At 36.7% G+C, this 16,483-nt stretch overlaps 1 protein-coding gene across 3 annotated transcripts in view; it reads right to left on the bottom strand.

Annotated features, from left to right (window-relative positions):
* The window catches only part of med13l (mediator complex subunit 13L), a 213,300-nt gene that overhangs the window by 50,617 nt on the left and 146,200 nt on the right, over positions 1-16,483 (bottom strand). For 2 of the 3 annotated variants that reach the window (XM_033043124.1, XM_033043126.1), the window contains exons 7-8: positions 14,119-14,304; positions 3,197-3,359 (exon numbers count right to left, since the gene is read on the bottom strand). In XM_033043124.1, the coding sequence (XP_032899015.1) occupies positions 3,197-3,359; positions 14,119-14,304 (349 nt within the window). The remainder of the gene's footprint in view (positions 1-3,196; positions 3,360-14,118; positions 14,305-16,483) is intronic. The other variant, XM_033043125.1, reaches the window with a different exon arrangement.

The following is a 16,483-nucleotide window of genomic DNA, read 5'->3' as shown; positions in this document are numbered from 1 at the left end:
CGAACAATGACAGGAAGGCGAGAGAGAGTTTAGTAACTTGGTGTCAAGACAACAACCTTGCCCTGATCGACAGCAAGACAAAAGAGCAAGCCATTGACTTCAGGAAGCGTAGTAGAGTACGCTCCCCAATGACGTCAAAGTGGAGATAGTCGAGAGCTTCAAGATCCGAGGCGTAAATATACCCAACAATGCGTCTTGGACCAGCTACCTTGAAGCCAGAACGAAGAAAGCACACCGATGCCTCCACTTCCTCAGAAGCCCAAGAAATTTCAGCATGTCTCCAATGATACCAACTTCTATAGATGCACCATACAAAGCATCTTATCAGGACGCATTAGAGCCAAGTTTGGCAACAGCTTTGCCCACGACCACAAGAAATAACAGAGTTGTGGATGCAACCCAGTTCATTGCACAACATGCCACCTCACCATGGGCGCCATCTAAACTTCACATTGCCTCTGAAAACAGCCAACATAGTCATGGTTCTTTTACACCCTGGTCATTTCTTCTTCTTTCCTCTTCTGCTTGAGAGCATGTACCACCAAATTCAGGTACAGCTTCTTCCCTGCTGTCAGACTATTGAATGATCCCCACCTAAACTAAGGATGTAATCCAGACCATCAAAACATAGCTCATCGTGGACCTTTATCTCTGTAACAGTTATGTTATAATGCTCTAACACTGTAATAAGCACTCTGGTACTTTCCTCTTTGCACACCCTATGTGGCTGTATATGACTTGATTATACTAGTGCATGGTATGATTTGACTGGACAGTACATAAAGATTTTTACTGCATCTCAGTATGTGACAACAATAAATTATTTCTAAGTACTCAAGCATATAGTTGATAATGATAAAATGTACTGGATAATATAAAAGACCATGCTTTTCATTTATTATAGCAGTTTAGGGAAGCACGGTGGCACAGCAGTAGAGTTGTTGCCTTACAGTGTCAGAGACCCGAGTTCGATCCTGACTGAGTGCTTGTCTGTATGGAGTTTGTATGCTCTCCCCACGACCTACATGGGTTTTCTCCGGGATCTCCATTTCCTCCCACACTCCAGACACATGGAGGTTTGTAGATTAATTGGTTTGGTATAATCGTAAATTATCCCTAATGTGTGCAGGGTAGTGCTGATGTGCGGGGATCGCTGGCCGGCACCGATTAGGTGGGCCAGGGGTCCTGTTTCTGCACTGTATTACTAAACTAAACGTTGATTAACTAAAGTTGCAGCAACAAACAAATATTCACAACAAGCATAAGCAAAAGTTAGCTCCTTCTTGCCCTGACGATTGTAGTTGGAAATGTTGATACACTTCCTGCCAACTAGCTCATTTATCTGCTGGCATGAAAAGAAATGCATGGAAAAATGAATAATTTTAATTATGAACAAGAATCTAAGATTAACAAGTTCTAATGAAAGTTAGCTACATCTGCTTCTCCACAGATACTGCCTATCCTGCTGAACATTTCTTTTTTTTTGGACTTTTATCATTATTTTACAAAAAACATGGATTTCAAAAAGGTCTATGTGAAGAAATAATAGAGGCAAATGCAGTCTTGGATGAACTGCAAGGAAATGGCTGTAAACTGGACAGACAAGGAAAAGAAACATATTGAATTTCACTATTTCAGAGAGGCAGAAAAGATGATTTGCAGCATAAGCAAGGAAGGGAATCCAATACAAACCTTAAAGTCAACTTTAATAAAACTATTATATTAAAATTAAAAAATCTATAGCCACGTGGGAGAAATAATAAAATCTGCAAATAGATTGCAGAGAAATAGATTATTCTATGAGATTTCAATTCTCCATTTATCAAGACAGGGTGACAGCAAAGAAAGTAAAGGACACATAATTATTAAAACATGCAGGGATTATGGATCAAGCATAATGCCGGCACCACTAAGTCATCACTTGATCTAGTTATTAGTGGAAAAACAAATCTAATAGCTTAATTAAATAGTCGTCAATTCTTGATTAGTCAGCATATTTGGAGGAAAAGAAAATGTCGGCATTAAAACAGAAGTTACCAGATTGGAGTATGTCAAATTAAAAAATAACCAACTGCAAGCAATTTGAGGTAAGTACGGGGAGAAACTGGCACACGGTGTTACTGATAAACTTTAGAATGTTGCTAAAGAAATATAATGGCGCAGATTAAAAAAAAGATACTTTAATTTTCTGAATGCGGCGGATAATGAGATAAAAATGCATAAAAGATAACTCCTGATACAACTGCACTTAAGAATTAACAACAAATTAGAGCAAGTCAGGGCAAGGCAGTATTGAGACTCAACTTGACAGTAGTAATTGAGACTTAAAATTAACAGCAGTACAGTGAAAGCATTTGTAAAATGCAACTACTGAATGTAAGGTAGTGCTCGACAAAGCAGAAGAACACAAAGACAAATAGTTATTTATGTTTACTGAATAAGTGCACCTTTTCAATGTACTTATTAGCAAATATAAAGGAATGTGGTTGGTAGAAGAGTTCTTGAAAATTTAATCTTTAAAAACAATGATTCATTAGTAATTAAAACATCTTCAATGAAAAGCAATGAAATGCAATGCATGTGATGCACCTGACTCATTTGTACCCATTAGATGACTCAAGTAATTTACTTTTCAATCAGCAAATGCATTTGCAAAAAGTTTCAATACTTAGATCTAGAGGTAGAGACATTTATGCACTAGAGAAATTTCAAGTGCAAAACTCTCTGCATGGCAATTCTACAATCAAAAATTTAACATATTAGAATAAGATAGGCAGGATCAACACGGGGAAAAAACACACAAACATGTGTATTTGCACTGGTGTGAAAGTGTACCAAATACCAGTGCAGAGTAACAGTAAATTTTCCACTGTGCCCAGCCAGGGCCACCTTGTTTTTGCAATGACACGGGCATATGGTACCAGTTATCTGCTTCTTGATGCATCTGAAAATGTGGTCATTTGAAGAAAAACTCTGAACAAGAGCAATTACCGAGAGCTTGTTGAGTAATTCAGGAGGGGAATGTTAAATATGACTATCAAAGTTTGAAAAGATCATGTGCATTGCATTTGCTCGCATTCCACTTTTTATTCAGACTTTGATTTGCACATATTAAAGGAAACTTCAAGGCCACTAATGGAATTGCGAGCACAAACATTTGATAATTCATTATCAAATTATAGTAATTTAAACTTACTTTAGTTGTGTCTTGTTCAAATTGCATTCTTTCCAGACTTTCTGGATCATCTGATTAGTTATTTTTGGAGGAATTTTACCGCAATGTTTTGGGCTTGTTGAGTTTACTGATCCTTCTTGTCCACTCACGTGACTGACCACAGACTGCACAACTGCATCACCTGCTTTACAAAACAGAATGAAAATGTATCAACAATCAACCAACAATCATTGCAATAGGCAACAAGAAGTATTGGCCTATTCTTGCTCTAGCATAAAACATATGACAACCGTCCATTTGTTCTTTAAGTATAAACTAACATGTACATATAGAAGATGATCACGAGCATAGCCTAACCTTGCTGATAATTACATTTTACCTGCTAGTAAGCAGGTTTCTTTAAATCAGCTGGAAGTTTACTATATTTGGTAAACTGAACCAGTAAGATTTGGGTGTTCAGAATTCTAAACAACCTTACATAATTTCATTCAGGCAAGTATCATCTGCAAAACATTTTTTATGTTCAGTAATTGCATTTCCCCTCAGAAGCATAAAAGACACAATGAACAAAACAAAAACGTGATCATTAACAAAGTTAAGATATTTCAGTGTTGTGAATGTTAGCGACTGCAAGGGGAATTTTCCTGGTCACCAAATTATAGCTATGTTATCAGATCAGTATGCTCCTGAATTTTATAAATATTATGCCTTATGATTAAGTTAATTGGGCATTTTGAAAGAAGGGCTCCCACATTTCCTACTACCTTCTTTTATATATCATTCAATATCTTACAGGATTTATTTAAAAACCCTTTCCCCTGGCACATTTGAGCATTTATTGACAAATTGGCATAATTATATGAACTAGATTTTACTTTCATAATACACTCTAATTATTTATGTTTGTATTAAACCTTACAAACAAGAACACCTGGAGAAAAGTCCACTGCTCACATGATTACCACTGTGGAACATACTGTGAAAAAGTGTCACGAAGTATCTGATTTCTGCCACTAGAGGTCACACAAACATCTTTTATAAGATTGTATTTAAAACAAGATTCTAGTTTGGTCTAGGTGCTGAATGTAGAACCTAGAAATTCTGCTCAAAAACATTCTGTTCTTTTTTTTTTTTTTATATTTTATTTATTAGAAGTGAGTACAATGCATTGGTACAAAAACGATGTTAACATATTACATTCTCTGTACAACTTCCCTTTTTTTTTTTAAAGAGAGAAGTGAGAAAGGAGAGAAGAAAAAGAGGTTGTGAAAAGTGAAGAATAGATTAGTGAGCGTGGGTGAAAAACCAATAAAGAAAAAGTGAAAGAGAAGGAATAAGTGAAGAAGGAAAGCAGGAGGGAGATTATTCCATTGCCACAGTGAGATGTTTTTTTTTTTTTAATATTCTAAATCATCTTTCACCCATACCTGAAACTGTTGGTTTTCATGATACTATGTCACCACATGAATCCAAGAAATCAATAAATGGGGACCAACTCCTTAAGAATAGGTCTTGTTTTTCTATTAGGAGTCTCATTTCTTCCAAATGTGCTGTGTCCAGCATATTACTGATCCACATTTTAAATGTTGGTATATTAGCATTTTTCCAAAATTTAAGTATAAGTTTTTTTGCTGTTATTAACCCATAATTGAAAAATGAGTTTTGGTGTGTATTTAATTTGTTCCCATCTCCACTTACTCCAAATATAATCATTTCAGTGTTAGGTTCCATTTTTGTCTTAAATAGCTTTGAGAATATATCAAATATATCACACCAACATTTATAAAGTTTTGAACAAGATACAAATGAATGCGTAATATTGGCATTTTGAGAAAGACATTTATCACAGATGGGAGAAATATTTGGATAAAATTTATTCAACGTAGTTTTGGAATAATATAATCTATGTAATATTTTAAATTGAATTAAGTTATGTCTAGCATTGATCGAACATTTATGTATATGTATCAAATATTTTTCCCATGTTTCTTTTGAGATTTTTATCATTAATTATTTTTCCCAGTCTTCTCTAATTGCCTCTGTTGATGGTAATTCTATATTTAAAATACTGTAATACAAGTATGATATTAATTTTGTTGACTCCGCATTGATATTCATTACTTCTTCCAGTGGGTCTAAAATTATACTTTGGAATCTTGGTATATATTTCTTCATAAAGTCACATACCTGTAGGTATTTAAAATATTGATTGTTATTCAATTTAAATTTTGATTTTAGTTGTTGAAATGATAATAAATTTCCCAATTCATACAAATCACCTACCTTTTTAATTCCCACTTTTTCCCATTGTTTATATGTTTTATCCATACCAGATGGTTTAAATACTGGGTTATTCACTATTGGTGTTAACACTGATAGATTTCTTAATTTTAAAGCTAGTTTTATTTGTTTCCAGATTCGTATTGTATTTTGTATAATTGGATTCTTCTTATATAACATATTATTCAGCTTTATTGGGGGAAAAAATGATCGCTCCTAGATCGTAGGGGGCCCAATCCTCTTTCTCCATTCTTATCCATTCCAACTGTTGAGCAGAACTGTCCAACCAATAAATTATATTTTTAATATGTACTGCCCAATAATAGTATAGGAAATTAGGTAATGCAAACCCCCCCCACCTCTTTGGGTTTGCACACGTGATTTCTTTTAATTCTATGTGCTTTATAATCCCAAATAAAATTTAAAATATTCGAGTCTAATTTTTTTTAAAAGTGTTTTGGTATATATATCGGTATAGATTGGAATAAATATATTATTTGTGGTAGCGCTATCATTTTTATAGCGTTTATTCTGCCGATTAGTGACAGTGGGAGCGTTCTCCAAAATTTAATCAGTGAATCAAATGTATTTAATAATGGTATAAAATGGCATTAAATAATGATTTATATTTTCTAGTAACTTGAATACCCAAATACTTAAATTTTTCCGTTGCGATTTTAAATGGAAATTTTAATAGGCGATTCGCTTTCTGGGGTTTTAATGACATAATTTCACTTTTTTCCCAATTTATTCTATAACCGGAGAAAGAGCCAAATTCCTCTATTAGATTTAATAGATTCGGGATGCTCGTTTGGGAGTTTGTAATATATAAAAGTATATCATCTGCATATAGTGATATTTTATTAATAGTATCCTTAGTATTATATCCCTGAATATCCGGATGCCTTCTTATCCTTTCAGCAAGCGGCTCTATCATAAGTGCAAATAGCAGGGGTGATAAAACACAGCCCTGCCTATTGCCCCTCGATAATTGAAATTTTGAAGATAATATATTATTAGTTAGTATTCTTGCCATTGGTTTATCATATAGTAATTTAACCCATCTGATAAAATTCTCTCCCATATTACATTTTTGGAGTACTTTGTATAAATACTGCCATTCTACCTGATCAAATGCTTTCTCTGCATCCAGAGATATAACTGACAAGTCTTCCTTTTCCGTTTTGTATGAATACATTATATTAAAAAGGCGTCTCAAATTGTTAGATGATTGTCTTTTAGGTATAAACCCCGTTTGGTCCGGATTTATCAATTTATTAATATATTTACTCAATCTTCTTGTTAAAATTTTCTGATCTGTATTTAGGAGTGATATGGCTCTATATGAGCCCAGTTCTTCTCTTATCTTTTTTAGGTATTAACGTAATTGTGGATTTGGCTAATGTTTCTGGTAATTTATTTTCGGTAAAGGCATATTTATATAACTTAAATAACCGTGGTACCATTAACTCCTGGAAACCTTTATAGAATTCATTATTAAAACCATCTGGTCCTGGCGTTTTCCCATTTTTCAGCTCTTTTATTGTTTCACTTATTTCTTCCCTTGTGATCTGTGCTCCTAATTCCTCTTGTTCCAAAATATCCAATTTTAGCAGAATACAATTATCTAAAAAATCTACAATTATATTGTCTTCTATTTTAGTTTTAGACGTATACAAGTTTTGATAAAATTGGGCAAACCTTTTATTAATATCCTGGGGTAATGTTAATAGTTCCCCATTCTCTGATTTGATTTTAGTAATCGTCTTTTCCTTCTCCTGTTTCTTCAATTGTCTAGCCAGAAGTTTATGTGGTTTATCACCAAATTCAAACTGTGCCTGTTTTGTGATCTGAATGACGTTTAAATTTCAATAATGTAATCTTATTATGTTTATCTATAGTTGGGTCTTTTGCGTTATCTAATTCTAATATTTTAATTTCCTTTTCTAAAGTCTCTTGTTCTATGGAGTTCTTTTTATTTTGGTAACTTTGATATGAGATTATAACTCCACGTATAAATGCCTTAAAAGTTTCCCATAATAAAGATGGTGAAATGCCTGGTGTCTCATTTGTATCAAAAAAGAATTTCATTTGTTGAAAAACATTCTGTTCTTGAATGAATAAATCAGCGTTGAAAAATGAGCAGCAACATTGGTTGATTATGTACTGTTTTAAACACAGATCAGTGTAGAGTATTTTTTTTTTTTTAATCATAATTTAAAAAAATCTTTGAAGAACAATCTACTGTCAATTACAATGTGCAGTCACTTTGAAATAGAGAATGGAAAAGATTGTTTAAAATAGCAAGCTGCAGAAACTCAGATAACTGGTCCATGCAACCACTCACTGTTATATATGGAGATTACAATAAGAAATATTTGAAACTTGCACCAAGCTATCAGTAAATCAAACTAGTAACATTCATCGTTGTGTGTAAATAGCCTTCTGGCATGAAATAACAGCAAGTATTTGAGTTCTTGGACAAAACATTTATTTTGACTACTAACAATCCATTACGACTAAAGTGCCGACAATTTCCTTTTCAAAACAATTTTTTCTTCCCCGTTAACAAGCTCTGCAAAGTAACACAAGTGTACCATCAGGTCATTCAAACTTGATACAAGGAACAGCTTTGGCCATAAGATCATAAGTAATAGGAGCAGAATTAGGCCATTCAACCCATCAAGTCTACTACGTCATTCAATCATGACTGGTCTATATCTCCCTTCTAACCCCATTCTTTTGCCTTCACCACATAATCCCTGACACTTTGATTTTATTGACAAAGTGTATTAGGGATTATTTAGGAGTTATAAATTTATGAATGAGCATAAATTCAAGATCCAGTCTTCTAAAAACATTTTCTAATGCACACAAGATGCAGTAATCAGTTTGATATTAAAAAAAGACAGGTTTGTGAACAACAGTACTGTTACCAACATGAATTTTCTCTTACGTATCAGTCAAATCCAAGACAATGGGGTATATTAATGGGCCTACATCAAATCAGGCACCTTCAGTTTAAATTACTTTGGATTATTGTGTTGGAGAAGGAAACTTCAGACCAGCATTACTTGGCACATCAAGCAAGATTATAGGTATATTTGTCTGTCTATCAATAACTGGGGTATTTGTGTACTCGAAGAGTCAGCCCTTACAGACATTGGGTGCCTGGGGCCTCTTCTCAGAAGCTGTTAGACCATCCGTGTGAATTTACTTCACACCAGCAAAGGAGTTCGAACACGGAGGCGTTTTGTCAACCACAGTGCCTCACATTGTAAACGTGCAATTCAATGGGAACGTTTTGTCAAAGACTCAAAATATTGAAGCGAACAATTATCATTGAAGCAGATTCTATTGAGAATGTCTCCCAGAGAATGTCTACTTCTCCTGATCAATAAAGACATTATATCTCCAACTTTAGTGCCTCCGAGTGACTCATTTCACGAGTCATAACAAAGCGAAGGCACTTTCTCTTACACAAGTCAACATTTATCAAACTTGATCATTTATCTTGAACTAAATTTGATCTACTTGGAACTTAAAGCAGTTAGCAGACAAATAATAATAATAATAATAATAATATATTTTATTGTCATTGCACGTCAGTGCAACGAGATTTAGTCTGCAGCTCCAACCGATGAAAAAGAAAAGTAAAATAAATAAATAAGCTGTGTGTCGTGACCATCCGAGGGAGACAGTCCATGGGGTGTGTTGGGCACTCAGCAGGGCCAGTTCAGAGCCGCTATAGCTCTTGGAATAAAGCTGTTTCTGAGTCTGGAGGTACGGGCGTAGAAGGCCTTGTAACGTCTTCCGGAGGGAAGTAGTTCAAACAGTCCGTTACAGGGGTGTGATGAGTCTTTATGGAAACAAACCATGAAAATGAAACAAACCATGAAAATCTGATAGAACCATTGCTATTTCTGACTGGGTTATTTCTAAAAAGTAACTTTAAGACTGGGCATCTGCTCAATTAAGGTAACCTTTAGCACTAGGTTTACATCCAACATCGGAATAATTTGGCTTGCCTGATGCAGGGAATGAAGGGAAATTGATTATGTGCAGGCAGATAAGAATTGGTCTTGGCTGGTAAATCAGATTGCTAAAGCAGTGCAAAGGTAGCTTCAGTCTACATTGAACAAATAATATCTAATTCCAGTGAGCATGATAAAAGGATAAACAATTCCACAGCATTCATGCTCCAACATTGAAGTGAACGATCCTTTTCCTAAAGAAAAAGCAGAAACCAACTAAAAAACCCTTTGATAATTGAGGTGAATAAACATCAATCAATTGGTGCATTATGAACAAAAATCATTTAAAATTTCTAATTTGGAAGAGGGAATGTAAAATTCAACCTTCTCTTTGGTATAATCATTACAGAAACTGCTAGATTAAGTTGATTAACTGGATGATCACAGCCAGGATTCATTTACCTTGAAAGAAATCCTACATTTTTAAAATCAAGCAGTGTAACCAATTGCTATTCTTCAATTCAATCAAACCATTTAAAAATAAACAAAAATAAGCCATGGAAAAAAAATGACAATGCTAAACTGCATCATTAGGGGGAGCTAAAAGTTCATAAGTGATCTCAATAAACACCATTAACAGAAGAACCCAGTAAAGATTTAGGCAGTTTAGTGGAATTTGCAGTATTTCATTTACCACTATAAATATTTAGTCACATGTTAAAAGACAAATCGATTATTCTTAACACATTCCTTTTAAAAAATAATTAAAGTTGCATGCCACTAGCGTATGATTTTCTAAAACTTGGGAAAAAGAAATGTAACTTACTTTATACGACATTATTACAGAGCAAAAAAAATAGGCAGGTGTAAATTAAGATAAATCAAAACATTACTTTTTGCTCTGACTAAGCTATATCAAACAACTAAATAGCCAAATGTTATCATATTAGTCAATAAAAGCTGTCCCATCTCAATTAGATCAAGTCCCATCTCAATTAGATAGTTAAATCTCATTTAAATCTGAAGAATCCATCCCCAAACTACAAGCTAATTCCATGAAGGATTTGGAACGAAAGATACTGCCTTTTTATTTACATTTTTCTAAAGTTTACAACACTGTGAAGATCGCAGATAACTTCAAAACTAAACCTGAACATAGGGATGAGGCTGGAAGTATGTCTGCATTGAATTCTAATTATTCACCCAGAGAAAAGGGTTGAAGCCCTTTCTATGCTCAGAACGTCTCGTGATAAACACCAATTCCTCCTCGAAAATCATAGATAAATTAGATAAACTGTGTTTAATTTTGGTCACCGTTATAGAAAAAGATGCTATTAAGATGGAAAGGGTGCAAGGTAGGTTTTCCGAACATGTTGCCAGGACCAGAGGGCCTGACCTATAGGGAGAGGTTGGGCAGGTCAGAACTTATTCTTTGGAATACAGGAAGCTGTGGTCATCATATAGAAAATCATGTACAAAATCATAAGGGGAATAGATAAGGTGAATGCAGTCTTTACCCCAGGGTAGGGAATCAATAACAAGAGGACTTGGCCAGGGTGCAGAGAGGACTCGCCAGTAAGTTTCCTGGATTGGAGAGGTTGGACAAAGATGGATTGTTTGCTTGTGCGTGAGAGGCCGACGCCATACTTATTGAAGTATATAAAATAAGGAGTCCAGATAGTATCGTCTTTTTCCTTGGATGAAAATGTTAAATAGTAGAAGGCATATGTTTAAAGTGAGAGGGAGAAAGTTCAAAAGAGATTTACAAGGCTTTTTTTATTACAGAGGGTGGCAGGTATCTACAACACTGCCAGCAGAGGTGATAGAGGCAGATATGAAGTGAAGAGAGTCAAGAGTGTTTTAATGTCATATGTCCCAGATAGAACAATGACATTCTAGATATGATAGCAATATTGAAGCGGCATTTAGAGACACGTGATCAGAAAGGGAAGAGAGGGATAGATACTATGTGAGGACAGATGGGATAAGTTAGATGGACATCATGGTCAGCACAGACAAAGGATATGCAACAAAATACTAAACATGACTACTTTCATTTACATGACATTGCTGTGTCCCAAACATTGTGGTGCCCTGAAATGGGGGGACTATGTATAAACACTGTTGCAGTTTCCACATGGTGAAACCAAAATGTATAAAAATATTAAAATCTGACAATATGTCATATTTAACCATATGTGATGTTTTCTATTATTAATCTGAAATTGTGGGGTATAGATGCAAATAAATAAATGATGGGTCTTTGTCCCAAACATTATGGAGGGCACGTATGTGCTCTAGATAAAGGGGAACTGGAAGATATATAATCCTATATTTACAGAAAACGTGATAAAGTGTCACTAAAAATTATGAAAAAATAAAAGTTCATTGTGCAGGAGGTAACATATTAGTGAGGATTAAATATTTGTTGATCAACAGAAAACAGTAGACAGAAATATTTTTTCCCTGATTAGAAAGACACAACAGTAGTGTGCCACAACACTGAAACTGACGTCTCAGATTTTTAATTATTTAATTTACCTGAACAAAAGCTAACACAATGGTTAAATTTGCTAAAAACAAACAAAAATAGGAAAGCAAGTTGTACGAAGTGAGTAAGAAAGAACTGCAGATGCTGGTTTAAATCGAAGGTGTACACACAAAATGTTGGCAGAACCCAGCGAGACAGGCAGCATCTCTGGAGAGAAGGAATTGGTGACGTTTCGGGTCGAGACTGAAGAAGGGTCTCGACCCGAAAAGTCGCACATTCCTTCTCTCCAGCTATGCTGCCTGTCCCGCTGAGTTACTCCAGGATATAAAGTGATATACATAGGTTAACAATCTTGCAGTGACATATATGGAGAAAATGCAAAGTTCCCATCTTGTGAGAAAACAGAAGAGATGCATATTAACGGAGTAATGAGAGGATGCGAGGTTTTGAACTGTGGAGCGATCTAGGTGGCCTAGTGCATAATTTCCAAAAATACTACCATTATTGCAAGTTATGAGGTAAGCTAAAACAACTTTGATATTTATTGCTCAGGAAATTGAATTCAAAAGTAGGTAAATTATGCTTCAGTTATTTGGGTCCTCCCCCCTTATGCAAGCCCAATTAATGCACAACCCTCATATGCAAACAAGCATTCATGGGACCCGTGGGATAGATTTGCTGGCTGCTGCAGGGTATCAGGCATCTTCTACAAACAGTTCTCTAGGATTCAAACCCTGTAGTAACCTTGCGAGGAACTGTACATTGTATTGGGAAGCACAGTGGCGCAGATGGTAGAGGTGCTATCTCAGTGCTACAGTCCTCGGTTCAATCTTCACTTTACACTTTAGAGACACAGCACGGAAACAGGCCCTCACACCGCACACTAGCGCTATGCTACACGAGAGACAATTTACTTTTTTTTTTACCAATTAAACTACAAACCTGTACGCCTTAGGGGTGTGGGAGGAAACTGGAGCACCCAGAAAAAACTCACATGGTCACAGAGAGAGCGTATAAACTCCATCCTGACAGCGCTCAAAGTCAGGATCGAACCCGGGTCTCTGCCGATGCAAGGCAGCAACTTTTCGCTGCACTACTGTGCCGCCTCTCTGCACCACCGCTGATCTCAGGCATTTTCTGTGTGGAGTTGGCACATCTTTCCTGTGATTACGTGGGTTTCCTCTGGGTGCTCTGGTTTTCTCCCTCATCCCACAGACATGCAGGTCAGTGGGTTAATTGGCTACTGTAAATTGCCCCTCTGTGTAGGCGAGTGGCTGAAGCTGAGAGAGTAAGAGAGTTGATTGAATGTAGGGGGAATGAGATTAGTGAAAGGTGGATGGTTGAAGGGCAACATGGACTCGGTGGGATGAATAGGCCTGCTTTCATGCTGTATCTTTCCATGACTATGACTTCCTCTGCAGCACTGTGTTACAGTATGGATCCGAGTTGCTAACTTGCATAGACAGGCTGTATCTGTCAAGAGTTAACTATAGAGACATGATTAAAAATGTAAGATCCTGAGAAATCTCAACTGGGTGAATGTAGGAAAATCTATAAATGAGGGACCACTGTTTAAAAATAAGGAGGTGCCCAAACAAAAAAAAAAGATGGGACACGATTTCTTCTCTCCGGACATTCTTTGATCTTTAAAACACTTCCACAAAGGGCACTGGAGACAGTTTCTTTGAACATTTTTGACATTAACAAACACCACCTTATTTTTGAACAGTGATCTCTCATCACCTGGCCAGGGCGACCCGGACAACACCAACCTGATGTCGTCGCCAGGACAACGGGCCTTTTTGGCCAAGTTAAGACTAATGTTTTTTAAAGTTTCGGACTTGAAGGGTAAAAGATGGCACCTTAAACGTGGCGACTCTTGTGTATGGATCAATGTTGTCTACTCTCTTATACTCCTGTACTTAGCATGATTGTGTCTAATGTGTAGTTGGATTTCCACTGAATTGAATGCAAAAAAAGAATATCACTGGATTTAGGTACATGTGGCAATCAAGTCCCATTGAAAGGAAGGAATGAAAGATTACTGAAGATAATTCAGAACTGAGATTCCAATCAAATCAGCCGATGATGGAGAGACAGAGAAGCCTTACCCTGGTAGGAATGTGATGTGAACCTGCTAGATACAAAGGCTGGAAGTTATTAAATAAACCTGCAGTGACATTGCATGGGAAACTTACCTATTATGGTCTGCTCAGGAGAGGTGGGAGGTGTGAGTGGCAAACCACAGCTATTGGCGTCTTTCACACTTCCTGGTCCTTGTGTTGGATTCGTTTGACCTCCTGCAGTAGCCGCATTTGAAATGATTGGAATATCCCCCTGAGGAATCAGCACAAAAGCTGACGGGTATACCATTCTTACGCCACCTGCAGAAATGTAACAGAAACATTAATTTCAAAATACATCAAAGTATTTACATGCAATTGAGTAGGTGGGAACTGCAGATGCTGGTTGACACCAAAGATAGACATAAAATGCTGGAGTAACTCAGCGGGACAGGCAGCATCTCTGGATGGAAGGAATGGGTGACGTATAGGGTTAGGACCCTTCTTCAGTCTAAAGAATGGTCTCGACCCGAAACGTCACCCATTCCTTCTACCCAGCTGCCTGTCCCGCTGAGTTATTCAAGCATTTTATGTCTATCTTACATGCAATTGCGGCAATTTAAAATAATGCAATTTAAGGAACTTTAGTCTTTGCTGGTGGTTAAGACAGTTCTTAAACTATGTCACCTTTATGATTTTATTCAATACGTTATAGAAATCTGAACTTTTTTCATATTTCATAGTAACTAGTTGAATAAAATTCTAAATTTGTGTTCCGTATTTTTAAACAAAATGCATTCTGCAGATTACAAAGCCATCACAAAACACATTCAAGCGCTATTCTCACTTATCTACAAAGCTAACATCCTAAATTTGTATTACTTGTTTTTAAACAAAACGCATTCTACTGCAGATTTCAAAGCCATCACAAAACAAATTTAAACTCCATTCTCACTTATCTATAAAGCTAATATAAGCAGAAGCTTTTCAGCTACTGCAGGAATAAACTAAAGCCTATATTATCCCAGATCTAATGCAGAATACTCAATTCAAATATTGCTATTTGTGAGTTTAGCAATAAATTACGGCTGAATCTTCTCCAACCCTATCTTTAAAGTGCCCTGGGAAGATTAGGGCGAGATAAAAACCTCTAGAAAAGCAAGTTGAGGAGGAGGGAGCAGTGAATTCTAACGCCGTTCAAGGGAATCATTCTCTTGAGAAAATGTTCATTATCTGACCAGAAAGATGAGCATCAGATCTTGTGACAAAATCCTGATCCAGGTGCATGTTACCACTCGAGCAAGAATGAGCAAATTATTGATCCCATGGCAGATAATAATGAGTGTAAGATTGACCCAACACCTATCTTGTCCAATTTCACCACCAACTCAGACAATCTTGTTATTGAAAACAGCTATTCCTTCTGACCTTGGAAGCAGTATCACCACTGAAGTTCTAAAACTCAATGGAGAGAAATGGCAGACTCAAATTCATAACACGCAAGAACACATCGTGTGAAGTGGCATCAAAATAGGAAAGAAAGTAAAATGTAACGAGGAAGAGGCCAAAGGGAATAGTGGTTGACTGAGTAGGCAAACATTTGTCAAATTGAGAATAATGTGGGAAAATATTTATTTTTCCAGCTTGGTAGGAAAAATAAAAAGGCATATGTGACAAGTCTGCAGAGCTACCCAGGGTGTTCATGTGCTTGATTCATAATAGGCCAGTATGGAGGCCCAGCAACCAATAAAGAATTGTAATCAATTCCATTTATTGTTATAGGAACTAAACACAAAACGAGGGATGTCACAATTCAATTAACTAGAGCACTAGCAAGACCATATGTGGTGAACTGTGTACAGTTTGGCTATTTATTTAAGGATAGCGTAAATACATTGGAAGCAGTTCAGAGGTCTACTATAGCTGGATTAGGCAGATTGCCTTATTTACCCAAAAAGGTAAGGATTACTGGTCTTAAGGACTACAGGCCTGTCGCACTGACTTCTGTAGTCATGAAGACCCTTGAAAGGCTTGTGCTGGCCAAGCTGAAAAATATCACAAATCCCCTGCTGGACCCTCTGCAGTTTGCATACCAGGCCAATAGATCTGTGGATGACGCAGTCAACCTGGGCCGGCACTTCATCCTCCAGCACCTAGACTGCCAGGGGACCTATGCGAGGATCCTGTTTGTTGATTTTAGCTCTGCATTCAACACCATTGTGCCAGAGCTACTACACTCCAAACTTTCCAAGTTGACTGGGCCTGAACCCCTCTGTCGGTGGATCACCAGCTTCCTGACAGACAGGAAGCAGCATGTGAGGCTTGGAAAGCACATCTCGGACCCGCATAGGAACCGCAAGGCTGCGTACTCTCTCCTCTCCTCTACTCTCTCTACACCAACGACTGCACCTCCACAGACACCTCTGTCAAGCTTCTCAAGTTTGCGGACGACACAACCCCGATTGGACTGATCCAGGATGGGGAGGAATCTGCCTACAGA

This window comes from Amblyraja radiata, chromosome 25, assembly GCF_010909765.2.
Source record: "Amblyraja radiata isolate CabotCenter1 chromosome 25, sAmbRad1.1.pri, whole genome shotgun sequence".
NCBI classification, from domain to species: domain Eukaryota; kingdom Metazoa; phylum Chordata; class Chondrichthyes; order Rajiformes; family Rajidae; genus Amblyraja; species Amblyraja radiata.
This window is presented reverse-complemented; position numbering and strand designations above follow the sequence as displayed.